General features: G+C 50.0%; 3 protein-coding genes across 6 annotated transcripts; 1 reads left to right on the forward strand and 2 right to left on the reverse strand.

The window, feature by feature from the left end:
• Positions 1-131: 131 nt before the first annotated feature.
• Usp5 (ubiquitin specific peptidase 5) lies at positions 132-16,197 on the reverse strand. Of its 3 annotated transcripts, none has more exons than XM_031383375.1 (20): positions 15,976-16,197; positions 12,667-12,792; positions 11,496-11,562; positions 11,236-11,369; positions 10,938-11,083; positions 10,507-10,691; positions 9,816-9,910; positions 8,630-8,823; positions 7,968-8,039; positions 7,395-7,482; positions 7,151-7,276; positions 6,284-6,437; positions 5,863-6,037; positions 5,201-5,289; positions 4,308-4,499; positions 3,752-3,895; positions 3,530-3,675; positions 3,178-3,331; positions 2,844-2,928; positions 132-775 (listed from the first exon to the last, which is right to left on the reverse strand). In XM_031383375.1, exons 1-20 carry the CDS (start codon positions 16,060-16,062, stop codon positions 682-684), a joined length of 2,553 nt encoding a protein of 850 aa, XP_031239235.1. In that variant the 5' UTR covers positions 16,063-16,197; the 3' UTR covers positions 132-681. The 3 variants fall into 3 exon arrangements, with proteins under 3 accessions (XP_031239235.1, XP_031239236.1, XP_031239234.1); XM_031383376.1 differs by lacking the exon at positions 15,976-16,197 and adding an exon at positions 15,554-15,790 and having other exon boundaries at positions 4,377-4,499; XM_031383374.1 differs by lacking the exon at positions 15,976-16,197 and adding an exon at positions 15,554-15,790.
• A 108-nt stretch (positions 16,198-16,305) lies between these two features.
• Positions 16,306-19,540, forward strand: Cdca3 (cell division cycle associated 3). Its single transcript, XM_031383379.1, has 6 exons — positions 16,306-16,517; positions 16,745-16,892; positions 17,421-17,547; positions 18,160-18,453; positions 18,566-18,669; positions 18,983-19,540. The coding sequence occupies exons 2-6, from the start codon at positions 16,773-16,775 to the stop codon at positions 19,136-19,138; spliced, it is 801 nt and encodes a 266-aa protein (XP_031239239.1). The 5' UTR covers positions 16,306-16,517; positions 16,745-16,772; the 3' UTR covers positions 19,139-19,540.
• Positions 19,541-20,291: 751 nt separating this feature from the next.
• Positions 20,292-26,051, reverse strand: Gnb3 (G protein subunit beta 3). Of its 2 annotated transcripts, XM_031383377.1 has the most exons (10): positions 25,936-26,051; positions 25,667-25,753; positions 25,368-25,406; positions 23,602-23,708; positions 23,457-23,520; positions 23,180-23,342; positions 23,008-23,074; positions 22,714-22,915; positions 21,560-21,776; positions 20,292-20,768 (listed from the first exon to the last, which is right to left on the reverse strand). In XM_031383377.1, the coding sequence occupies exons 2-10, from the start codon at positions 25,721-25,723 to the stop codon at positions 20,662-20,664; spliced, it is 1,023 nt and encodes a 340-aa protein (XP_031239237.1). In that variant the 5' UTR covers positions 25,724-25,753; positions 25,936-26,051; the 3' UTR covers positions 20,292-20,661. The 2 variants fall into 2 exon arrangements, with proteins under 2 accessions (XP_031239237.1, XP_031239238.1); XM_031383378.1 differs by lacking the exons at positions 25,368-25,406; positions 25,667-25,753; positions 25,936-26,051 and adding an exon at positions 23,972-24,229.
• Between the last annotated feature and the right edge of the window lie 23 nt (positions 26,052-26,074).

Here is a 26,074-nt window from a genome sequence, read left to right on the forward strand (position 1 = left end):
TCTGAGCATTTCTAGAGTTAGAGACAAGGGGTTGGGGGTGGTAGGGCAAAGGACCTCAAGTTGGGCCTCTCTGAACGTCCCTTCCAGTAATCCTCCCCAGAACAAGTCTCCCCCAAAGAACTAAAAGCCAGTCAGTCTTTGTACTTTTATTCACATCATGTATTTTGGCATTTTTCCAGAGGACCATAAAGACAGAACGGAGGCTGAGGCAGACGGGCAAAGGGTGTGGGGAGGGTCTTATTTCCCTCAGAGCCTCCTCTGCCCCACCACAAGGGAGCAAACACATACGGGGAGGGGAGGCACAGTCGCTCCCTCCCCTGGGAAGATGCATAAAGCCACATCCACACACACACACACAGGTAAGACCCCTCCCCACGTCAGGGGTTGGGTCATCACAGAGAAGCAGAGCACTGTGGATTCAAGGGGCTGGGGAAGGAAGCAACAAGGTCCCACTGTGGACAGGCAGGTGGCCCCTTCCTGTCCCATCCCCACTCGACCCCCAAAGTCTAATGAGTACCCCTCCTCTTTGTTTGGCCATTCTCCTATGGCCTCCAGCTCCTTCCCGCTGCTGGGGACAAAAAGAAAAAAGGTACAGAGCAGGGGCTGAAGTCCATCCTCAGCCCGTCCCTCATGCCAGATGGTCTGTCCCCTGCCTGAAGTGGAAGGGTTGAGGGCAGACTCTTAGCTGACCACTCTCTGGTAGAAGTAGATGTAGCCCAGGTCTTTGGGTGGCTTTTCGGAGGCACACACTTTCTGGTCATTGTAGATCACCCACCTTGGAAATGGAGAAAGGGACAGAGAATGATGAGCAGTGAGCCCCTCCACACTGGCCCTGAGGAATTTCTGGGAAGGATCTCCATTGATTCTATGCCCGCATCCCAAATCTACCACCCAGCTAGCAGTCTGAATGGAGCTTCAAAATCTCATTTCCCTATTTCATGTCATCATTGTTCATTTAGAGACAGGGTCCCAACAAACCTGGCTGTCCTGGAACCCTATGTAAGCCAGGCTGGCTACAAACTCAGAAATCTAGCTACTTGTGCCTCTCCAATGCTGTTTTTTTTTTTGTTGTTGTTTTTTGTTTTTTCTAGACAGGGTTTCTCTGTGTAGTCCTGGCTGTCCTGGAACTCACTCTGTAGACCAGGCTGGCCTTGAACTCAGAAATCCACCTGCCTCTGCCTCCCAAATGTTGGGATTAAAGGCGTGCACCACCACCGCCCCCGTATCTCCAATGCTGGTATTAAAATGTGTATATCCAGCTAGATTGTATTTGTTTGTTTTTGTTTTTCGAGACAGGGTTTCTCTGTGTAGTCCTGGATATCCTGGAACTCACTCTGTAGACCAAGCTAACCTCGAACTCATACATCTGCCCTCCTTCTGCCTCCCAAGTGCTGGAATTAAAATTGTATGCCACCATGCTCAGAATGTATTTTCAAAAATTGTATTTATTTTGCACTAATAACCACTTGAACCATGGTGTATAAAGATCAGAGCGAAGTTTTCTGGTCTGGGGAATTCAACTCAGGCTGCCAGGACTGACAGCAGGTACCTTTTCTCTCTGGGGTCTTGTTAGCCTAGACTGCATTTTACACTCATCTTGCACCCATTCCTGTGAAGCTAGGGGAGCTGGAGAGACCACTGTCTAATATCCTTTTTTTACAAAAGGATTTGTTCGGCTGGAGAGATGGCTCAGCGGTTAAGAGCACTGACTGCTCTTCCAGAGGACCTTGAGTTCAATTCCCAGCAACCACATGGTGGCTCACATGGCGTCCCATCTGTAATGGGGTCTGATGCATTCTTTTTTTTTTTTTAAAAGATTTATTTATTTATTATATGTAAGTACACTGTAGATCTCATTATGGGTGGTTGTGAGCCACCATGTGGTTGCTGGGATTTCAACTCATGACCTTCCGAAGAGCAGTCAGTGCTCTTCCCCGCTGAGCCATCTCACCAGCTCGGTCTGATGCATTCTTTTGGTGTGTCTGAAGACAGCTACAGTGTACTCATACAAATAAAAATAAGTAGCCAGGCAGTGGTGGCAAACACCTTTAATTCCAGCACTTGGGAGGCAGAGGCAGGCGGATTTCTGAGTTCGAGGCCAGCCTGGTCTATATAGAATGAGTTCCAGGACAGCTAAGGCTATACAGAGAAATCCTGTCTCGAAAAACAAAACAAAAACAAACAAACAAACAACAAAAAAAATCTATACCACTTAAAAAAAAAAAGGATTTGTTTTTAAAGTAAGAGTATGTGTGCGCGTGTGTATGCTCAGACATAAGTGCAGGTGCCCATAAAGGCCATAAGGTGCCCGATCCCCTAGAAGTAGTTATGGACAGTCATTAGCCTTCATTTGGGTGCTGGCAACTGAACCTAGGTCTTCTGCAAAGAGTGGCAGTGTTCTCAGCCACCAAGCGTCTCCACAGCCTAGCCCAGCCCCTTTGGAGACAGGGCTTCACAGAGCACAGGATCACTTGAACCTCATTCACACGTAGCCAAGGATGAGCTTCAACTGCTGGCTCCCTTGCCTCCACCTCAGTGCTAGCACTGAAGCCGGAAGCCACTATACATAGCCACTGACCACCATTTTCACTGAGTAATTAGCCTCTGCCACAATTATTTAACTTTACTGCTGCCCCAGGCAGTCCATAAACAAGCAGATGACTACGTACCAGTAAACCTTCATTTACAAAAAGCCCTGGGATGTGGCTTGCCTATCCCTGTGAGGAGGCTTTTTTTTTTTTTTAATCTGACTTCTTCCACAAATATTGCAGGGGCTTCCAGGCTGCCCTTCCCCACTCCCACCAGCACCCCTTCATTCACAGGACATATCACTAGCCCCTTACCTGCCTTCCTTCTTGATATGGCAGACATAGTGACCACACATAGTAGATGTGCCCATGTGACTAATGAAGGCAAAGAGCTGATACTCTGGGGAAGAAGAGAAAGATAAAGCAGGGGAGAAAACTACAAAGAACAACAGTATTTAACAGCTCAAACTCAAAACCAGAGTTTCAGGGAACACGGGCAAAGGGCACCTCAGCTCCTCAAATTCCACCCTCACGAGACCCATCAGAGAGACAGGGCTTCTGACCCTCAGACTGAGAAAGACACAGCACTGCAATGAGGGGCTGCACAGCAGACAGCCTCAGATCTACCCGGATTCTGGGGGACACTCACTTCCAGGACCGTCTCGGACTTTAGGTCCCACTGGCACAGACTCAGAGATGGAGTCAGCAGCTGAGCGTCCCTCAGAGATGTCCATAGCGGCTTCTGCATCTAGGTCATCAATGTGACTGAAGATCCAGTCTACAGCTCGCTCTAAGCTATTGTTCTTGAAGAGGAGGGAAGTGTTACTTTTCCTAAAGAGCCAGGCAGGCACACCAACACTGTGGCTATCACAGTCACAAAAAGAGCAGACAGCTTTAACCACACTGTACTGGTTTTTGGTACCACTAACCAAAGGTGTTAACGTGACCTTACTCCCACCCCACGTTCCCCATGGGCTCCAAATCCCAGAGGCAGGGCATACCGTGGCCCGTAGAGCTTTCAGGGCCTGGTCCCTTGAGAAGCCCATGGAAACAATGGTGGTCACACAGTCCTCTGGTGGGGGATCAGCTGCTGCACTTGTGGAGCCAGGCCCACTGGAGCCGGGCAGGATGAGGGGATTTGCAAAATCTGTGGATGAGGAAGGCATGAGTGTTTGGGGGACAGATGGAGGCCCTGTTCCATCCTGCTACCCACCTGTGCCTACCTGGATCATCCATGTGTGACATGACCCAGTTCATGGCTGCTTCAGCCCCACTGTTTCCTGTATAGTACACAGCTTTCCGGCAGGCATCCATAGGGAAGCCCATTTCCACCAACTGTATGATGACGGATTCATCCAGCATGGGTGCTGTGGGAGAATTATCCTGATGACTTCCTGTTACTGTCTCCATTGGTTTCCTCATCCTCCCACGTGCCAAGCCTCTAGCCTGGTCCCAACCACCCATTTATGTGCTTTTCTTTCATATCAGAACCAGGCACGAAAATGGGAACAGTTTCCTGCCACTCATGGAGCTCGATGCCCCTTTCCCTCCCAACCCAAACCAAGGAAGTAAGAAACATAGAGGCGGCCGGGCAGTGCTGCTGACACCCACATAAGAATGCAGCTGGGAGTATTTCAGCCAGTCTTCACATCCAACAAGGCACAGAGGAAATGTGGAAGGGGGACAGGAGAAACATAAAGGATGGGAAGGAAGCAGTAATACAGAGAAGCCCCCCCCATCAGCCAGGGAGAGAGGCAGGCAGGAAGAAGAGTCACTAACATGTCGGAGAGGAGAAGTGAGGGGAGCAGAAGGAGTCTTCGTCTTCGTTGCCATAGAAACCAAGGCTACCTTTGGGCTCGTCCGGAGTGACCAGGGGTGGGGCAATGTCAGGCAGCTCCTCCTCTCCTGGCTGTAGCCCTGTGCCCCTCAGCTGGGAGATATCTAGCTCCTCTGGCATCTCAATGGACACATCTGCAATTGGAATGGTGAGACGGATCACTTCAGCAGCTTCCTGACACTAACCTGCAAAAGCACGGCAGAGCCTCAAGCTCCTGCGCCGCGTTTTAGATCGGCTCTTAGAAGTTCCAACCACAGAAAATACGCGGAAGTGTAGGAGTCAAGGGAACTATATTCTAGTTCTAAATCTACCCTGAGCAGTAGACAGGCAAGGGGTCTCTACAATCGGAGTGCCTTATACTTCTGAAGGTCTGTTTCCTTCTCCACAGAATCAAGATAAATCAGTAGTGTCACATTAGAGCCAGGGACCTGGAAGACCTGCTTCAAGATTATCCCAATAAAACACTGCCATCAACTAGAAAATCTTGAACAATACAATCGGTCAAGACTATCAAAATAGTTTTAGCCAGGCATCATGACACACGCCCTTAATCCTAGCACTTAAGAGGCAGAGGCAGGCGGATGTCTGTGTGAGGCCAACCTAATTTACATAGCAAGTTCCAGGCCAACCAGGGCTACAGTGAGACTCTGCTTCAAAAACAATGAAAAACCCAAAGAAGTTTTAATCAGTATCTTTTCAAACTAGATACATTTTGAAACATGCACAAAATGCTTCCCTTTTCAGAGAAAAGTCTGACCAACACTAGTTGATACATGTTAAAACTATCTTTTTTTCTAGGACTTTCTGTATCACCACCCCATCCCGAACAGCATACCCAGCTTCTTGGGCACCCAGTCTAAGCCAAAGGTGAACTTCTTGATCTGGATGACCAGGTAGTCAGGGAAGGAGGCAAACCGTGTGGTCCTGGAGAGAGAAAATGTGCTGGCACCCCAGAGCTCTCCTTTCTCTACACTGGGTTTAGTCTCTCTTGGGCGAAGTCCAGTATCCCAGGAGATACCCCTTCTCCTCTTGCCTGAGTAGAGATCAGGGGTGTGTGCACAAGGAGCTGCAGAAGCCAGGTATGTGATTGGCAGGAGCAGCAAAGGGCTCAGGACTTGGTCCCTAAAACTGAAGCACCTTTCCAGGTCCCAGAACCATACCAGTGGCCAAAAGCAAGCTGTTTCTAGAAGCCAGAGTATGCCTTCAGCTGACACTAAGTACCTGGGCTCTAGCATAATGGCGAGAGCAAGTGGGAGGCCATTCTGGAAAAAGAGCTTGCACTACAGAAGTGCCAGGAAAGGATAAGTTAAGAGAGGAAGTCATCACCCACGACTACCCCTGCGTCAACCTCCTGGTACCCTCAGGGACAAACCAAACCCTGAGGCCCAGGGGATAATCTTGACATCTCCAACAGGATGAGCAAAGAGCCAACAGGCAGAATGTCTCTGGTGATTACCCCACAAGGGTGGCAGCTGAAACCCAGGCCAAAGGACATACTTGACAGCGACCGACTTCGCCTGTAGAGCCGTGCTCCAGAAGTCATCCACCTGCTCAGGGGCCCCGTAGGCTTCCAGGCAGGAGCTGAAGGGCACCTGGGCCCGAACCAGTTCTGGCAGTGGTACTTTCTCCTCTTCGGCTTGCCGCTTCTTCTCTTCATACTCTAGAAGCTCCTCTGGTGAAAATACCAGGTGGTGGAGTCTTACAGGATACCCCTTGTTCTCTAATTGTTTTCTAATCAACTTGGCATGCTGGCCTTGTGCCCTAAATTATTGCCATTTCCCTACCCTCATCAAAGCCTACTAGACACATCTCATGTACCTTGCCTCCCACCTCAACAGCGCTAACCCCAGCCCCACTATGCTCCAGCTTCAGATCTGGACTTCATTCATGCCAAGGCCTTGCTGAGCAAGCAAGCTACCTTTGTTAAGGGCTGCATCCATGGGCACAGGCAACTGCATGATGTAGTCAACTCGCTGAGTGTACTTAACCTTCTCTGTGGCCAGGCATTTGATCTTTTCTTCCACCAAGAAGCGGAACACTTCATTTGGATTTTCAGAACTCCGGCAATTCCTCTATGGGAAACAGGCAGGATAGGAAGGTCTGGGCAGCCAGGGAACAAACTGAGGCTTAAACATTTTTATTAGGGAACCAGTAGGAAATGGCAGAGGATTGGAAGATGGAACACAGGGATGCATGATAGAGTAGAAGCCTTCCCTAATTAACCACCCTCAAACCTCACTTCTGGCCACTGTAATACGAAACCTGCATTTTTCTTTCTTTCTTTTTTTTTTTTAAAGATTTATTTATTATTATATGCAAGTACACTGTTGCTGTCTTCAGACACACCAGAAGAGGGCGTCAGATCCCATTACAGATGGTTGTGAGCCACCATGTGGTTGCTGGGATTTGAACTCAGGACCTTTGGAAGAGCAGTCAGTGCTCTTACCTGCTGAGCCATCTCTCCAGCCCCATGTATTTTTCTTTGTAAGTACTAAGTATTTTCCTGTGGGGATAAACCCAGAGACTCGTGCTTGCTGGCCAAGTGCTCTACCTCTGTGCCCACCTCCCAGCCCTCTTAATGTTTTTGCTGTTCTAAGCTTAACTGGGTTTACCACAAGTCAACATCACTTGTCTTGACTATTTTCCTCAGTTGCAACTACTGTGCACAGAACAGGCTGAGTGTGAATAGACTGCTCAATTACAGGGACTGGGTGTGGGGAGAGGAGGCAGGTGGGTGCAAACAGAAGAATTAGTAGTGACCTCTCTGACATTGTCCCATCCTTACCTCTACCATGTTGATAAGATGTAGGAAGAATTCCTGGGCATCCTGTTGCCGATTAGTGGAGAACTCAGGGTGGCCCTTGCCAATGAGGGCCTTGAACATTCGAGGGGCAATGCCATCTTGAACTTCCTAGGCAGGAGCAGGGCAGAGATTCAGTACGAACCAAATGACCTAATTTAGACACCTCCCAGATCTTAGTTTCTCTATATAATTCTACAGTATGAAAAAGATAAAGCCCTAAACTCACCTTTTGTTCTGGTACCTGCTCCCCATCACCTGACTCCAGTGCTGGCTTAGAATACTCTCCAGAGAGAAGGCCATGCCCCAGCTTGGCCCTGTAGTAATAGCCAAGAAAACCATTTAGCTAGTCAATTAATGATCCTGGAAGCTGCATGCATCTTTTACTCTTTCCTTCAATCTTGCTCATGACCGAACTTAGACAATTCTTAAAAATCTGTGTGTAGGGGCAGGAGAAATAGCTCAATGGCTAAGAACACTGACTACTCTTCCTGAGGTCCTGCGTTCAATTACCACCAACCACATGGTGGCTCACAATCATCTGTAATGGGATCTGATGCCCTCTTCTGGTGTGTCTGAAGACAGCTACAGTGTACATAAAATAAATAAATCTTTAAAAAAAAAAAAAATCTGTGTGTAGCTTCGTAGGGATAGGAACACCTTAGGTTGCATAGGAACTCAGCACAACAGGCAGTCTACAGCTTCTAACTGTTCAGAGTCTCACTCATGCCCACCCCAGGTGGTCATGGCGTAGAAAGACAGGACGTTATGAAGCTCTCAACAGCCTTTGCAGGCTACATACACCTGGGTGCTGAAGTCTTGGGTAGGGTCCGCTGGGGCATTCTGGAAGATCTTCTCCAATTTATCCACATACCTAAGAGGCAAAAGCAGAGTAGCAGGAAAAAGGAAGGGATAAATCATCTATTAATCACATGAACGTGGTTTCCCTAGAGTTCTAGTCCATTCTCAGCAGCAACCTGTCCATCCTCCCCTCTCAACTGAAGGCAGCATGCAGTGTGCCCAAGGCAACTCTTCCAGGCTTCTTTCCCAAGGCAGAACCAAGGGAACAAGAAGGCAGCCCAGCGTTAGAATAAACACAGCTCATATACTTTGTTCTTTTCTGCTCTGTTACTGGGAAGGGTGTGCTAGGGCAGCTTTATAACACACTCCCTTCACAGCACGCCTGCTATGGTAGAACAGAGCTATTCTAAGAATGAGAGCAGGCACACAGACACGGAGGACAGCTGAAGGACAGTGTGCAAAGAGACTGTCAACCAGAAGAGGAGCTAAGACGTTAAAAAGTATTTGGTTTCAGCCAACTAATAATTCTCAGCCATGGTCTCTTTCCCCCTCCATCTCCACTGTTCTCATGGCCCTCCTTAAGTAACGCAACACTGTGGTAAACTAAACCCTACTTGGGTTGTACACAGCATAGGTCAATAGAAAAGACAAGGCGTCACTCACTTCCTCTGAAAGTCAGGGATGCTGAAGAGCACCTGGACCACGGAGTTGAGGTAGCAGCTGTTACCCAGGTTCCGGATGCCCGTGTAACCAGGCCCAAACAGAGGCTTGAGTGGCACCCCTGACTCCTGGATCAGCTCCCACTCACCAATCCGCTGGTTCATGTCTATCTCCAGCTCAGTCATTGTCTTGTCCGTCTGCAGGGAAGGGGAACTTAAGACTGGGCAAGAGGCTCAATCCTGAAGTTACCCAGAGCCTAGGGCGAGACCCAGATATAGCCCAGGATTGATGGAATTAGGGGCCTGGGCATATTATATACCACGCAGTCTCTAAGCTCTGGACTGAGAATCCTCCTACGTCCACGACTCTGCTTGAATGAGGGAGTGAAATGACCAATTTCTCCCTACCCAGAGTGTTCTTTCTACTCGGAAGTCATTCTACTCACTTCATTACTGAAGAACACTCATCAGAGAGCATCCCTGGTCCCTACTCAGGCCAGGGCCTCTGCCGTACAGCATGGTAGCACCATACCTTCATCGTCTCTCATACTACTGGTCAGTAGTTTACAAATAGTCATTTATTTGGGGACACGACTAAGACCTGCCATGATCCTACACTATGTCTATAAAAGCAAGAACTATACCTATCTATTATTTTTTCTCCTGAGACAGAGTTTCTCTGTGTAGCATTAGCTGTCTTGGAACTCTCTTGTAGACCACCATGGCCTTGAACTCAGAGATCCTCCTGCTTTTCCCTCCCAAGTACTGGGATTAAAGGCATGCACCACCACCGCCCAGACGATCATGTCTATTCTTTTTATTTTTTATTTTTTTATTTTTTGGTTTTTCGAGACAGGGTTCCTCTGTGTAGCCCTGGCTGTCCTAGCACTCACTCTGTAGACCAGGCTGGCCTCAAACTCAGAAATCCGCCTGCCTCTGCCTCCCAAGCACTGGGATTATAGGCGTGCGCCACCACCGCGGGGCGATCATGTCTATTTTATTTACACGGTGATTGGCATGTAACAAATATTTGGTAGTATTCACTGAATGACCAGGTGACTACAGAGAAATCCATCTATCCTGGGGCCTGTGTATTTGTGTGTGTGTGTGTGTACATCAGCTTCAGGCACAGAGGGCCACAGAGGCAAGAATGAGAATCTGAACCTAATGGGGGCGAGGCTCTCCCTCACCTTCTGCATCTTCAGCATGTCGATGCCAAAGTGAGACAAGTGCTCTGCCAGGCTAGGGTCCAGAACCATGTCATCCTCGTCATAAGAATACACATCTAGAGGAAAAGGAAGACATAATATGGCAGGGGACATAGTGTGGCATTGGCCTAGCCACCAACTCTACCTCCTGCCCAGAGGATGGAGTGGCAGCCAGCAGGATCACCTCCTGGCTCACTTGGACATTAGTGAGGTACAAAGCCCCCTGGGATTGATTGTCAGAGGAAACGGTCAAACAGGATAAGGAGTGGAATTTTGAGTTTCTTTTTTAATACACACGTGTGTTGGTGTATGTGCAGGGGATTTTTCTTTCCCTCTTAGTTTCTGGTAATAGCCCAGGCTTACCTCAAATTCATTATGTAGTTGAGGATAACCTTCGACTTCTGATCCCCCCTGCCTCCCCCTCCTAAGTTCTGGGATAACAGATGTGCACCAGTGCAATCCCATACCCAGTTTTAACTCTGATTCTGACTCTACCCCTGCACCATAAGCTACCACAGTAAGGTATGTTTGGAAAGATAGCGACTGAGCAGATAGCAACGTCTGGGATCTGTGAAAGTCTCTCCTTGTTGTACCAGGGGAATGCATTTATGTTATTCGTGTCATAGGAAATGAGTAACTGGAACACATTAAGTGGGGAGGGACAGGCAAGTACCAGCTCCATCGGGTGTGATGGTGCCCAGTTTAACAGCTAAGGGGTAGCCAGTCTCCCTGTAGTGCTCCACAGCATGGTTGTTGCCCCCGCTGCCATCAAAGTAGCGTCGGCCACAGAGGATGGAGCCATCTGTCAGGTTGAGCCACAGGTTTTCTCTCATGTCACACTTGAAGCACTTCCAGCCACTAGCCCAAGAAGAAGAAAATTAGCTGAATTATGGGTTGGGGTCTATGGGAATGGCAGCGAGAGGGGAGTCTGCAGGCCCCCACCAGTCCAAGAGCCTGTCTTCTCTCGTCTGGCTGCCCCGAGTTGTTCCTCTCCCCCATATCTTCCTTCTGGGCTTGCTACCTTCTACCAGTTCCCACACAAAGGTGGCCTCTTTACCCTCACTTTAGGGATTGTGCCCAGAGATGAGCAGAGCCAGGTCTCACCAGGGAGGTATGCGAGCAGGGTTGTCCAACTGCTTGAGGTTGAAGGCATGCTTGGACACCTGACGGACTTCCCCATCCCAAGCCTGTACCTCCTGCTTTCGAGAGGCTGAGTCAGCTGTAAGTAGGGCTTCCACTGCACTGGTCACCTAGAAGAACTGAGAGGTCAGCCAGGACCCCACCACTGCCAAATGCACCCTCACGTCTCCCAGTCCCCAGTTCTGTTAGTACTGTGTAAGCCATGACTGCAGCAGCCCCTTCTGCCCTGGAATCCCTGGGAAGGGTGGTAAGATATGCATACCCGATCTCTGACAATGTCGGGAAGCCCCCCCAACCCATCCCGAGCGATCTCCAGGTAATCTGGCAAAATGACAATCTTCACATCCTCATCATATTCAAACTTGTCCTCGGTGAGGTCAAACCCACCTTCAACACCTGGGTAGAACAGAGAATAAGAAAGAAAGTAGGGCAGCTACCATTTGTTGTCATCTCTCCAATTTGTCCCCTCCAGAGCTCTGAGGCCACTCATCAGGCTTAGGGTTCTCCTAGCGAATAGCTCACCAATGGCCAGCCGGGTGGGCTTCTTCCGAGGTGGGTCTCCAGTGCCTGCACTGGTGTCCTCTTCTTTCTGCAATGAAAAGAGGCTCAGAGGGCTGGGCATGATGGTGCACGACTTTGTCCTGGCATTCAAGAGGCAGAAGTGGGATCTCTAAATGTTCCAGGCTAGCTGGGGTTATTCACTGAAAGGTTGGGACCAGCAATGAGCCCCAGGGACAGAAGGAAGAAGGGGGATGGGGAGGAAAGAAAAGTTAACTGCACAACACAATGGGGCTGATCAACAGTCAGGTTTCAGGGACACAATGAGAGCAGGAAAGGAAAGCAAAGAACTATGCGGGAGTCAGAGGGCTGCTGGCTAGTTTTACATCAACTTGACACAGGCTAGAGTTAGCAGGGAGGAGGGAGCCTCAGCTGAGAAAATACCTCCATAAGACTGGGCTATAGGCATGCCTGTAGGACAGCAATTCATTTGTTCGTTCTCTCCCTCTCTCTCTTTTAAATTTTTATTTTTTCTGTTTTTTTCACACTCCAGATTTTATCCCCCTCCCGGTCTACCCTCTGCCTGTTCCACATCCTATCCTATACTTCCCCCCACCCCACCCTACCCTCCACCCCCCAGGCAGCAGTTCTCAACCTGTGCTTTGTAACCCCCCCAGGGATCACATATCAGATATTTACATCACAATTCATAGCAGCAGCAAAATAATAGTTATAAAGTAGCAACAAGAATAATGTTATGGTTAGAGTCATCACAATATGAAGAACTGTTGTGGTCACAGCATTAGGAAGGTTGAGAATCACTGCTGTAGGGCATTTTCTTAATTAATGACTGGTATGGAAGGGTCCAGCCCATTGTGAGTGCCATCCCTAGGCTGGTGGTCCTAGGTTCTATAAGGTTGAGCCAGCCAGTAAGCAGAACCCCTCCATGGCCTCTGCTTCAGCTCCTGCCTCCAGGTACCTGTCCTGCTTGAGTTCCAGTCCTGACTTCTTTCAATGATGAATTATGGTATGGAAGTGTAAACCAAGTAAAGTGTAAGCCTATTCTCCCAACTTGGTTTTGGCCATGTGTTTTACCAAAGCAATAACCCTATGTGAGAAGGGAAGACACTCAAAACAGGCTCCTTGTGGAATGTGTCTGCATGCTCCCAGCCCATACCCTGGCCACTGTGCCTACCGGTCGCCGGGTCCTCCGGAGGTGCAGGTACACACGCTGGCCTGTCTTGTTGAAATGTCTCTCCACATACTGTTTCCCAAATCCCAGGAATGTGTTCATGCAGATATAGAGGCCACCCTCAGACTCCTGCAGGGCACGATGAGAATGGGGAAACACGAGAGGGATGAAGCTTGCATATGTGGGAAACCAAGGATCAAGGGTCAGAAAGGGTTTGCTTCCTAACACTGTGCAGCTCTTAGCACTTATGTAGCCTTCGGGGACATGATATTTGGCTGAAGGTCTCCTGTATCCTGAATTTGAAAGCAGCCACCAAGCTCAGGAGGCAGCTGAGCAATATTCCTCAGACAGCGATTTTTTGAGTGTATGTTGACGCTCACTACTGAACCAAAGAAGGTCCCCCTTCACCACTTCTTGGGCTCAGGAGATCCAGAATGTAAAGGGGCTCGCACTATCAGGGATTATTCTTAAAAGAGGTGGGAGAAAAAAAGACCTAACTTGCATATGTCACCAGCCAGCCCAACCCTACCTAACGTCTGTTAACTCAGAAAGCTTCCTAGATCACAAGCGTGGAGAACACAGCACCCAGCAGGACGGGGTCAGGACAGGGGTCAGGCCTCTCCTCTGTCACACTCTCTACTAGATGAAAACCCTGGCTTTGGGGGAAAACACCTTGTTTGGGACTCACAGCTAAATCTGAAGCTAGTTTAGGTCATGAAGGCCATCATTTTAGAGCCACTAGTTACCTCCTGCCTGATACCTCTCCCTTATAAGGGCCCCACTCGAGTTCCATCAACCGGCAACCTTAAAGCTATCCCTTTTATTTCTTATCATTTGTTATTTTTGAGACAGAGTCTCCTCCTGTAACCTAGGCTGGCCTGGAACTCACTGTGTAGCCCAGGATGCCCTAGACTTGTCTTCTGTTTCAGCTTCCCAGGCCTGCCTGGGGGAATAGGTTTCTTGCCACCACACCCATTTGAGATATCCCTTTAATGAACAATTTGCTGACAGAGCTATACAACATAAAATTCAAGAAGAACAGGGAAGATTAGTGTCCACCCTAAATCACAGCTAAGGAGGGAAAGACAGGTTTCCCTAAAACTAACCCAGTCTTCCAATGTGTTTTTAAGTTTGGGTGCTGTCGTAAAGGTGATAGAGAAAGTGGGAGAGGGAGCTGGGAGACTCTTATCTCAGATCCAAGGCTTGGAGCAATAGACATCCCTCCCTGGACTAGAAGTCTTAGAGGCCTTGGAATCTTCTCCACTGTGACAGTAAAATTAGGCCGGTCTCTAAGGCAGCTAGTGGGCCAGTAAATTGCACCGTACCACTCCCTAGAATATGTAGATGGCAGTGTTCATTAATAAAGCATTTCTCACCACAAAGCTTAGCTACACTCTCTTTCTTCCATAAAAAGAATCAGAAGATGATCTGATAAGCTTCAGTTTGTTAATAAATGAAGTAGGCTAGAGAGCTCTTGCCTTCAGAATGAAAAAGGCAAGGCGTTGGAAAAATTACAAAACAAACAAATGAAAACATTATTTTTCAGTCATATAAAGTACTAAGGAGAGACAAGAACAACTGTCTTGTCTTTAAGTGAAAACACAGACCCACTGATATCTACCTTTCCCTCCTGGAAGGTAGACACACTCAAATAACTCTTCAGATGAAAATAAAAGGTGCTGGCTTCTTCGCAGATAGAAAACCGTGACCAGCAATCATCCTTTACTTCTACCAAGGCCAACAGGAGAGAAGCAGGGCATTATCTGGGGCTTTAATCAAAGCCCACCAAACCAAGCAAACCACAAATCACAGGACTGGTCCTGAAGTGGGCATCACATTATGCTGTTATACTCAGCTCTGGGGATGCATTAATGAAGCCTTTCCAGTCTGACTTGCAGTTTTCAGGCCATGAGCTGGTCTGGCTGAACGCTCTGGGCAGGGCCCAACAACCGCTAGAGGGGAGGGGCGATGAGGGGGGCGGATCCCAACCAAACTGCAGCCCTTTCAGTTAGGGCCTGGAGGCTTGTCTCCAGCTGAAGATGACACAGGAAGGCAGAACTGCAGGAAGGGAGGTACAAGGTGCAGCCTGTAAAACGTGAAGCACGGCGTGGGCGGCGGCTTTGTCTAACTAGACAAGAATGGGAGCTAGATGAGAAAGGGGCCTTAGCATCCTCCAAAGAAACCCTCTTTAGGAATACTTGAAGGGGGGGGGGTTGTCTCAGCAACCTGTGAAGGGCGGAAGAAAAGGGAGGGGTCGCGACTATAGTTCACTTCAAGGGAAAAACGACTAGAACTCTCCACTGGGTGTTTTTCCTCCTCCTGACTAATGACCCACCTCCTCATCCCCAGTCCAAATTAACCACGAGTGAAGGTTATTTAATTCAGTGTTTCTCTAAATCGGACTTCTTTACAGATTGGCATCCTCTTCCAGACTAGTAGCTGCAGGATACATACCTTCCCAACCTCAACCCTAGCCCAGAACAGCGGGGAGTCGCCCCTACTCCTCCCACATGAAACTACAAAACCCGGAGAGCCCTGCGCAACGTGCAAGGCCACCTTCCAAGGCTTTTTCTGGGAGTCGCCTGGGGGATGTAGTTCGCCGGTCGGGTTCCAATTCGAGCTTAGAATAGGAACAAGGGGCACCGACAACTACAATGCCCATAATGCTTCACGAGACCAGGAGTGGGCAAGACGAGAGCTGTAGCTTCCGGGAGTGGTAGTCATACTACAGCTACAGATAATGAAAAGCAAAAGCAGAGAGGTACGGAGAAAACTACAAATCCCAAGGTGCATCGCAAGGAGGCGGTAGCCCAAGGTTTGCAGGCCTGGCCGAATGACCAGGGCGATGGAAGGAAGTCGTGGTCGCCGCGGGCGTGGGGAATGGGCTTACCGGCGTGTCGAAAGAGAAAGCGCACTCGTCTTTGTGGACCCGGTCTCCCGCCTTGGGGACACGGATCGTCGGTAACACTGACAGCAGCGCCTCTTCACTCAGCTCCGCCATGACACCGGCAGCAGCTCCTCCTCACACAGCAGCTCCCACTGTATCTAGTACCCACCCCCTCCTGCTCTCGCGTCCAATGAGCGCGACTCACTATGCGCATGCGCTAAAGGCAAGACGCGCGAGATCGGCAGTTGGACTCCGCCTGCCTCCGGGCGCTCCGCCCTCTGCCCCCACTCTGCGAATGCCAATTAAAAGCGCTGCCGGTACAACTGATGGTCGGAAGGGCCAATCCTGCTCTCCCGGGGCAACCTGTGTAGGCTCCAGGAGGGCTCGGAGTTGCAGGCGCTGTGATTTAAGGAAGAATGCCTTACGTGCAGAGCAGGAACTGTCGGTTGTTTAAACTCATTGATTACTGGAACTTTGCCAAGGACTCGTCCAATCGGAAAGCAGAGGAGCATTTGTCTTCTTGGTATTTGAAAAGGAGTCGTCAATGAGGCCGTTGAGAGACTTGTGATAACTCCGTCAACCAATAAGGATGGCTGCTTCGCTTTAGGCAAACCATATTAACCCCGTCTCCAGCCGGTTGTGTGCATATAGTGTGATAGTTCATTCTATTTTGTTTAATAAAACAGAAAAGCTGAATGGCACCCATCAAGTCGAGTGCTGACAGGCCGATACCAAACAAAAAGTCCCCAAGCTAGTCCTCAGCCCATTGGCCAGTCCTCATGATAGACATCCTTCAGACCAATGGCATTCTGCTCTGGAGGGCGCGTTTCCCACAACTGGCCTATGAGAGTCGGCTCCGGCTCAGCCAATAGGGTCAGGACAGGGGGCGTGGAGGGAAGTTTGAAACTCCAGGCTTTGGGAGTTGTTTCTCCAGCTGGTGTTCGCCCAGAGGTCGAGCTGGGGCCCGGTGAGTGATGTGAATGAATCAGTGGTTAAATCCGAAGGCTCCCGCAGACTCGAATGCTCAGTTAAAAAGCTCCACTCATTGTCCTCGCAGAGGTCTCTGGGCTAGCGTCCCGGAGGTTCCTCTGCGGGAAACTGGGAAGATCCGGTGGGTCTGGGGTCAGAGGTCCGACACGGAAGCAGTAAGCGCTGAGTCTTCTGACGGGCGTCCCTTCCTCCGCATCTGCGCAGCCGGGCCCCGTCCCCAACCCTAGTGAAGATGGGTTCTACTCAGAGCGTCTCAGGCACTCCAGCACGGCCTCTGCCACGCAACAAGCATGTGGCTCGAGTAGCAGACCCTCGTTCACCTAGTGCTGGCATCCAGCGCACTCCTATTCAGGTACACTGGGCCGGGCTGGGGAATGCAGGAAAGTTGTCTGGATGCGTGGGCCTCTGCCTAGCTTGTTTACATGAGTCCTCATCCCCACTACCACTGCAATTTTACTTTCTCCATCCCTCTCCCTTTTATTATTTATTTTTTGAGGTTCTAATATAATCTCATCATTTCTGCCTTTCCCTTCCTCCCTCCAAACCCTTCCATATACCCCTCCTTGCTGCCTTTCAAATTCATGACCTCTTTTTTTCATTAGCTGCCTTTCTGCCTTTCTGACTTTTTTTTTTTAAAGACAGGGTCTCACCGTGTAGCCCTGTCATTATGTAGACCAGGCTGGCCTCAGACTTATAGAGATCCTCCTGTCTCTGCCTCCCAAGTACTGAGATAAGGCATGTGCCATTATCATGCCTGATAACTTTCTGCATTCTTTAATCTGTATTGGGCAGGCTGCGTGGGCAATCGTAGCTCTGGCTGGGAATATGGGAGGAGATAAAGGTTAGGGCCCAGCCTTATTCTAACCTATGATATTGACAGGTGGAGAGCTCTCCACAGCCAAGCCTACCAGCAGAACAACTGAACAGTCTCAAACAGGCACAAGACCCAGATCCCCGCTCTCCTACTCTTGGCATTGCACGGACACCCATGAAGATCAGTGGTCCAGGCAAGTGACAGGCTCAGGGGATGCCTGTGAAACTGATACCTATTCTAGAGTGCTGTCATGACCATTTTTGTTTTACTGGGGAGTTTTTTTGTTTGTTTTATTTGTTTGGTTTTTGTTGCTCTGGGGTTTGAACCAAAGGTCTTAAGTGTGCCAGGGGCTCTAGCCTCCTGTATTAGACCCTTCTCACTTAAAAACATTTTCTAACATTGATTTAGGGAGGTGGGGGAGGGCATGCATCTGACACAGTTCACATCTGAAAGTCAGAGGACAACTTTAGGGAGTCAGCTCTCTCCTTGCATGTAGCTACTCGGGCCATTGGGTCTGGCAACAAGCCTCTTTGCCTTTTCCCTTTTTCTTTTGAAGTCAAGGCCTCCCGTTGTAGCCCAGGCTGGCCTGGAACTTGCGGTAATCCTACTTCAGTACTGGGAGTGCTAGAATTGCCCATGTGTTCCTGGCTGGGATGCCACCCAGCGCTTGTTCTATCTCGTTTCTTCCCGTCCTGGTTTCACTCTTCCTGTGCCCCTTTCCTCCGAGCTTGAGCCTGATGCCCCTTTATCTTTCCCTCATTGATTTGTATCTGAAAGCTGCAGCTTCTTTCCTTCTTGCCTCTAGACCCTCAGTGCTCACTGGTGAAAGAGCTGAGCGAAGCGTTTGAGGCCGAAGCATCGGAATCGATCTCCTCCCCAGAGCCTGCTCGGCCCCAGGAAACCCCTTTAACTTCTGAACTAGACCTGCCTTCGGATCCTCAGTTATCCCTGGAGGACCAGTTGCTGCCTTGGAGCCAGACTGAACTCGATTGCAAACAGGTGTTTACCAAGGAGGAGGCCAAACAATCCACAGAAACCGCAGTGGCCAGCCAGAACTCAGACAAGCCCTCCAGAGACCCAGACACTCCTCAGTCCTCAGGTACAAAACTGAAGATCATGATGGAGGGAAGAGAAGCTGGAGTCACGTCCTGGGGTGATGGAGCAAGAGTAAAGCTGTAACAGAACCTTTAGCATAACCTTTCTTCCCATAGGTTCCAAGCGCAGCAGGCGGAAAGCAAACAGCAGGGCTCTAGGGAGGTCCCCTCTCACCATCCTGCAGGATGACAACTCCCCTGGGACCTTGACACTGCGGCAGGTAAAGGAAGAAGGGGGGTGAAAATTGTCACCAAGTATCTATCATTATGGGCTGGAGAGACAGCTCAGCAGTTAAGAGCACTGGCTGCTCTTCCGGAGGACTGGGGTTCAATTCCCAGCACTCACATGGTCGCCCACAACCATCTCTAGGGGATCTGATGCCTTCTGTCACGCAGGCATCAAATAGAGCATTCATGTATATAAACAAAAAAGAGTATCCCTCATTAAAGTGGGAGGCCGTTGTCCCCAGCTCTTGCCTCTCCCTAGCAGCACCCCTCTGGCTTGCCCCTCAGCTCGTATCCCACCTTTTGCAGGGTAAGCGGCCTTCTGCCCTAAGTGAAAACGTTAAGGACCTAAAGGAAGGAGTCATTCTTGGACCTGGAAGGTTTCTGAAAGCTGGAGGAGGAGCTCGGGAGCAAAGCCAGGACCAGGACAAGGAGAATCAGCATTTTGCTTTGATGGAGAGCTAGGTCTGGGCTGGATTCTTCCCTGAGGGCACGGAGGAAAGCCCTGTTCTCTCATTCCTCTCAGGCTACCAACTCCGGTACTTGGACATCAGTCTTTTAAAATGTTTTGTGTGTTTCCTATATATTAAAGTAGACGATTTTAAATAATGCTTTAAGAAGTTAGACCAAAGCTGCACTGTGTCTTCTGTGTATAGAATGGCAGCCTGGGGGCCTATGAGACTTGGATAGACATCTCTCCTGCCACTCTTGAGCCTCCCTTATATTGCTTAAGTTTTGATGTTCCCCAAGGCTCTGCTCTTGGCCCTCCACTGCCCTTCCCCTCATTTGGGTTTAGCTATTACTTACCTGCTTGTAATTTTCAGATCCCTCTCTCTACATAAACGCTCAATGTTCGTTCCCCTAAAATAAGATTCATGGTCTTTCCCTCAAAGCTATTCCTCGTTGCCTGTTCCCTGTCCTTATGGATCTACCTAGCTACTCAAGCCTAAGTCTCGCCTTTGGTCATCATATTGAATGTGACATAGCTGTGAGGTTGTCACTGGATCCTGGTGACTCTATGTGTTTGTCTTCTCCTCCCCTGTCTTGTCTCGTGTGTGTGTGTGTGTGTGTGTGTGTGTGTGTGTGTGTGCGTGTGTGTGTGCGTGCGTGGGTGCGTGCGTGGGTGTGTACGCGTTTGTGTGTGTGTGCATGTGTGTGTGTTTTACTGGAGATTGAACTCAAGAGTTTTTGTTCATGTTAGGTGAGTGCTCTGTTTCAATCTGGTTCTCTTTGAATCTCTTACCACCCGCCTCATCCCTCCATGGGCCTCTAGAGGGCCAGTCTCTCTTTTCACTTCACCGCTGTTGTTAGGGCAGTTTTTCTGACAAGCTTAATGACCATGGTACTACCCCACTTAGAACTTGTTAATGGCCTCTTCCGGAGCCCTATATCATCCAACTCCTATTCGGAGCCCTATATCATCCAACTCCTATTCGGGCACAGACATGTTATGACTGTAGTCTGTAGGCTTCTGTTAGATGCCTCCCACCACTTGGCTTCTGCCCCGATCCCTCCTGCTCCTAGCCTTATTCCTAGCACTTGTAATAGCTTGTTGCCCGTTAATGGGACCTAGGACTTCTTGGAGCACAAAGGGCATGAAAGCCAGACATCGCAGAGGTACCAGGGTGCTACATTTTATTAGGTGCTAAGAGAGAATGCAAGGGCAGAAAAGGAGAAAGGGAGGAAGGGAGCCAGGAGCCTAGGAGCGACATCCACAGTCATGGGCTAAGCACTCTGGCCATTCCCGTCTGGACAAAGGCTACTGGAGCCCAGGCGGACTCTGGGGTGGAGAAGGTCTGTTCTTGTTTACTGAGGGAGAGGCCATCAGAGGAAGTGGGGCAGTTCTACAGCCCCATAATCCCACTGCTCTTAAAAGGAGTTTTACTGGGAATGGCCCCTGGGGTATAGAAGACTGACCCTAAGGATATGGGGCATAGGTAGAGCCTGCTGAGAACCTTCACGGCTTCCCACCTCTTCTTCTAGCCTCCTCAGTTCCAGATTTTGAGGAAGCTGTCCCAGGAACCAGTGGCCACAGCCATCCCGTCAGCTGTGACCCCCAAGCAGCTGACTCTGTTGTCATGGCCAGAGAGTATGCCTGAGGAAGAGAGAAAAGTCAGCCTGCTCTGCCACAATGTGGGAGGGTCTGTGCGAGCCCAGAAGCCTGGCTTCGGTGGACTAGACTGCCCTGATGGAGACTAAGGCACTGAGAGAGGGTTAGCCCTGAGGAGAGGGATTTCTTGTCAGGCCAGTTCCTCCATCGAGAACTTGAGTCGCTGGTGGGGCAAGGGTAAAGTGATTAGTAATGTCAGTATGCTGTGAAGAAGGCCAGGGCCACTTTGAAGAGCCCAAAGGAGTCCTTTGTTTCTAGGTTTTAAAACAAAAAGGCAAGGCCCAGGGGAGTACATAGGGGCCCTCAAAAAGTAAGCAACTCAACAGGTCTTGGGGCCCTTCTCAGGGGTTATTTTATTTAGTTCTTGGTCTCTCCTGATAGAATGCAGACTGTCCTTTTCCACTTTAGAGTAGACCAATTCTAGACAAGGCCCCAGGCTAGCCCGGACCCTGGTGCTCTCTACATCTTGATTTACTCTCATCCACATGTCCCTGAGGCTGTCTCTTAATATATGGCCCTGAAGCCGCAGTTCTGGACATTTGAGGTACACAGGTTTGGGTGTGACCAGAAGGAGCAAGTACAGCACTAGGCAGGGAAGGCTTGCTTAGAGCACTTTCTGTTCAGGGAACATGGTCTTAGTTTCAGAAGCAAAGGGTGTTGGTTTCCATGGCTCCTGTCAGGTAACAGTTAGGGATCAGCAGTGAGTTGGGGAGGGGTCCATGAAGGGAACTGAGAGGGAAAGAGGGAAGGCTGGCGAGTCTGAGGCAGACCCTTACCTACACGCTCGCACTTCAGAGAGTCCCAGACATTGCAGTTGAAGTCATCATAGCCTGCGAAGAGCAGGCGACCACTGAGCGAGAAGGCTACAGAAGTGATGCCGCAGATGATGCTCTCGTGGGAGTAGGCCGTCAGTTCCTGGTCGGCCCTCAGGTCAAAGAGGCGGCAGGAGGCGTCATCTGAGCCAGTGCAGATGGCCTCCCCATTGGGAAAGAACTGAGGGTACAGTTAAGAAAGGGTCAAGGCTCAGACCTGGCTCCCACGGGGGTAGGGGTTGGGGTAGGGGTGGGGTAAGTCACTTCTCTCTGTCCCTGAGTCTAAGTCACTTCTCTCAGTCCCTGAGTCTGTAGGGTGAAGCAGCCAGCTGCATCAATGTTGTTCACTGGCTGTGTTCTTGTTCTCCTTCTGCCATGACTCCAGCACCACAGGCAGGCATGTTGTAGGCAAGAGAACCAAGGTCTCCCAGGGTCATACACACAAAGATCAGATTCCTACTGCTACTACCCTAATCACTAGATCAGGCTGTGTAAGAATAACATGAGGTCCATATAGCCTGAACATCATCAGGAAGAATAACAGGTATACTTTGAGGGGGAATATAGAAAATTGGTGTACCCCCATCAAAAAGATGTGATGAGCCAGGCAGTGGTGGCACACGCCTTTAATCCCAGCACTTGGGAGGCAGAGGTAGGCAGATTTCTGAGTTCGAGGCCAGCCTGGTGTACAGAGCGAGTTCCAGGGCAGCCAGGGCTACACAGAGAAACCCTGTCTCAAAAAACCAAAAAAAAAGAAAAGAAAAGAACTCAGTACTGAAGACCTAGCATGGAGCTTGGTGGTAGGGCACTTGCTTAGCATGTGGAAGCTCTAATGTGGAGGTCTAGCTCCACACAGAGGACAGAGGTAAGGGTCTAAGTGTGACTGAGTGTGCACGTGTGTGTCTAGAGACAATGGTAAAGTAAGTGTGGCAAAATGTTAATGGTGAATCTGGGTGAAGTGAGCATGGGATTCCTCGTCATTGGTGTTGAAACTATCCTATAAGGTAAAATTATTTTTAAAAATTATAAGGAAAGGGCTCAGAGGCACAGTGGAAGTGGGTCAGACATATATTGGGGTTTAAGGTAGTTGCTGAAGGTCACATGTGGAGGGCACTCACACAGATGGCATTGATGTCTGATTCATGGCCAGTGAAAGTCTGACGACAGGTCCCTTCCCTCACATCCCAGAGCTTGGCGCTAGCATCACAAGCTCCCGAAATGAAGAGTTTGTAGTCTGGGGACACAGCCAGGCTCATGCAGTCACCAGTGTGTCCCACAAACACTGTCTTCTGCTGCCCTGTCTCAATGTCCCACAAGGCACTGCCAGGAGAGAGGGAGCCCATCACAGAAAAATGTCACAGTTGCCCAGGACAGGGTGACCTTACTCAGCACCCACAGCATTCAACCCTTACCACGTGGTGTCCCCAGAGCTAGTCACAATGTTGTTGTCATCCAGGAAGCGGCAACAGGAGAGATAACCTGGAGGTGGTTAGAAGGGCAGCGTCCCGGCTCAAGGTCCTGGCCATGACCGGCCAGGGGCCTGGACTTTCTTGACTCTCTACGTAGGGAAAGAGGACTTCTCACCTGTGTGAGCAGAGAGTTCCCGGCTGACCTTGACATTGCCCTCACGGGATTTGAGGCTGTAGATTGAGCACATGTTGTCCAGCCCCCCACATGCCACAAAGTTCCCTGATGGTGCATAGGCACAGGTCATGACCCAGGAGGACCGCAGTGGGATAGCATGCACCTGCAAGGGAGGGTAGATTTGTGGGCATGTTGGACCTGTGCTTCAGCCAAACAGGACAGAGATTAGGCATGGCCTCCCCAGGAAGGATGGAGGGTCAGTAGGAAGGGCGGGTACCTTATTGGTGGTGTAAGTGTCCCACACGATCAGCTTCCCATCCTGCGAGGCACTTACCAGCAGCCTGGAGAAATGGGGCCCTGTATCATCTGTCCCTCTTTCTCCCTGCCTCGCCCTCCCCCTTTAGGTCCCTCTGGATCCTCACTTAGAGTCGGTGGCCCAGTGCATGGCATAGATCTTGGCCAGGTGTCCCCTTAATGTCCTCCGGGTCCGCATCTGGACTCGTCCCACCACCTCCAGGCCAGACACAAGCTGCAGAGAAAGGGATATTGGGTTTCACGTGTCTGCAATGGCCGGCCCCTGCTCTGGATAAGCTTCTTCTGGGGCCCAGATGCTTGAGCAGATGCCCCAGCCTTAGAGAAGAGGCCCCTGGTCTAGAGTGACTGAGCCTCCAAGGACACAGGTGCTGGGATAGCGAGTGGCAAGCTGCTAAACAGCATAGTGTTTAGTGTCTGCACACCACGGCGGGGGGTGGGGGAAGAGGGGGGGAACTGCTAGTATGGAGGCTCTCCCACCTTGATCAATTTCAAGCAGCTGGTATGAGGTCACTAAACATGAACTTGGGGAAGGAAACACGGTGGTGCCGGATTGGTAGGTGCCTGTCCTCACACACCGGTGCCACACAGCCATGGCATCGCCAGCACAGGGGACTGCAGGGCTGAACTCGGGTTCTCCACTCCACAAAGCTACAAGCAGTGTCCGAGCTGCCAAGCCTACGGAGTCTGAAGACTCTGTCTGCCACACTTTGTCAACCTTCAGCAAATCGTCACACCTTTCCCTGAGCCTTTTATCTCGGAGTTGCCACGGAAATCATATAGAATTCTGTAGTTAAGCATCTAGCCTGGTGGCTTTCTCAGAATGTTTACTCTTATGTACATGTTTAATATAACTGATTCTGGTTAGCTTTTTCCCCCTCAGAACTGTAGATTGATCCTAGGGCCTCAGTATGCTAGCTAGGAATTCTGTCACTGAAATATAACCCCAGACCCTTTCTGCTTTTTTTTTTTTAACATAATATTTCCATCAATTGTCTGGTAATTTCACACAGGCATTTTGGTCATATCTGCCCAACTCCTAACTCCGCACACATCCACCCTTTGCCTCCTACCTCCACCCAACTTCACATCTCCCATTTTGAAATTTTTCTCATAGCTCAACTTTTTACTTTGGTTTTTGTTGTTGTTGTTGTTGTTGTTGTTTTTGAGATAGGGTTTCTCTGTATAGCCGTGGCTGTCCTGGAACTCACTCTGTAAACCAGGCTGGCCTCAAACTCAGAAATATGCCTGCCTCTGCCTCCCAAGTGCTGGGATTAAAGGCATGTGCTACCACTGCCCGGCAACTTTTTACTTTTTATTCTGAGACAGGCTGGTCTTAAACCCACTCCTCAGCCCAGGCACACCTTGAGTTTTCAGTTCTACCTCAGCCTTCCAAGCAGCTGGATTACACGTCTGTGCCACCTGACATGCCTTGGACTATCTATTCTAAGAAACAGTCGTAGTTTGTGTCTCACCAAGAAAGAAACAATATGCTAAAGAGATATTGTGTATTGTTAAATACATCTTGATTCTAGAAAGAGCTGTGACGAAGCATGCATCTTAAAATGGATGAGATGTCACCTTAGACAACTGCCGTTAGAGTCTATGAGAAGTCCTGCCCCCCCAGCCCCGCCCCCATCCTCACTGCTCAGGATGAAGACCAGTGTCTATGTCTTCCGTATCCAATATAATGGCTGGCCCGGAGCAGATCTTAATAGATGTTTGTTGAATTAATTCATGAATGTCTTTCCTCGCTTCAAGGACAGGATGTGCTAAAAGCTCAGGCAGCAAGCAGTATGTTGCTGGTCCTGAAGTGCTTGCTCAGTCCCCTCCCATCCTATCCAATGTCCTGCCTCGGAGGAGCAGAAGGTCTCACCTCAGCCAGAGTGATGTCCGCACAGGCTTTCCTGGCATCCTGCGGGGAAAGCAGGCATCAGGGAGGCTATGGGGTAGGGTAGGGGGCATGCACATGCGCCTCACATAGGGGAGGCCATGGGCCTCTGCAGCTGGGAGCTGGTCTCAAGGTGAGGTCCAGATTTAAAATCTCTGAACCTCTTCTAGATCAGAGGTCTCTAAAGTGTCACCCAAGAGTGAACCCAATCCCTCCCAGGCCACACTCCCACGTGTCCTGAGTTCTGCTCTCCAAGATCCCTAGGATGAGGGTTCTGGGGTTACAGCAATCTGCTTCTTGAGCTGCTCCGCTTCCTGCCTCAGCTGCTCCATCTCCCCCATGGTGCACAGGTCGAGGGGTAGCTCTAGCTCCTGCCAGGGACATGGAATAGGTGTTGAAGAGTCCCCGTCAGACCATGTTTCTGTTCTTAACATCCTGCCCTGCTCCTGTGATGAGGGGCTCTTATCCCTCCTGGGTATCAATCCCAGCCCTGCCTGAGCCCTCCCTGTGGGCCCCCGATCCCAGAGGGCAGAGCCGGCCAGCTCCCTCTTACTTGGGCTCTGGCTGGACTTCTCCCAGGTTTCCGCTTCCCAGGCGCCTCCTCACTGTCTCAGCTGCGATGCCTGCCTGTCACCTGCCCCCCTCTGCTGCCAGAGGAGCTGGCCTGGCCTGGCCCTGACTGGGGGGGGGGG

The sequence above is a fragment of the Mastomys coucha genome, unplaced genomic scaffold (assembly GCF_008632895.1).
Source record: "Mastomys coucha isolate ucsf_1 unplaced genomic scaffold, UCSF_Mcou_1 pScaffold20, whole genome shotgun sequence".
Classification (NCBI taxonomy): domain Eukaryota; kingdom Metazoa; phylum Chordata; class Mammalia; order Rodentia; family Muridae; genus Mastomys; species Mastomys coucha.

Coding starts and splice junctions, on each gene's coding strand:
- Usp5 (XM_031383374.1), bottom strand. CDS start 15,664: ATGGCGGAGCTGAGTGAAGAGGCGCTGCTGTCAGTGTTACCGACGATC. Junction 11,370..11,495: donor GCCCACCCGGCTGGCCATTG/GTGAGCTATTCG, acceptor TGTTCTACCCAG/GTGTTGAAGGTGGGTTTGAC. Junction 8,040..8,629: donor ATCCCTGACTTTCAGAGGAA/GTGAGTGACGCC, acceptor TTTGCCTCTTAG/GTATGTGGATAAATTGGAGA.
- Cdca3 (XM_031383379.1), top strand. CDS start 16,773: ATGGGTTCTACTCAGAGCGTCTCAGGCACTCCAGCACGGCCTCTGCCA. Junction 16,893..17,420: donor TCCAGCGCACTCCTATTCAG/GTACACTGGGCC, acceptor TGATATTGACAG/GTGGAGAGCTCTCCACAGCC. Junction 18,454..18,565: donor AGACACTCCTCAGTCCTCAG/GTACAAAACTGA, acceptor TTCTTCCCATAG/GTTCCAAGCGCAGCAGGCGG.
- Gnb3 (XM_031383377.1), bottom strand. CDS start 25,723: ATGGGGGAGATGGAGCAGCTGAGGCAGGAAGCGGAGCAGCTCAAGAAG. Junction 21,777..22,713: donor CAGACATCAATGCCATCTGT/GTGAGTGCCCTC, acceptor CTGTACCCTCAG/TTCTTTCCCAATGGGGAGGC. Junction 20,769..21,559: donor TCTGAAGTGCGAGCGTGTAG/GTAAGGGTCTGC, acceptor TCTCTTCCTCAG/GCATACTCTCTGGCCATGAC.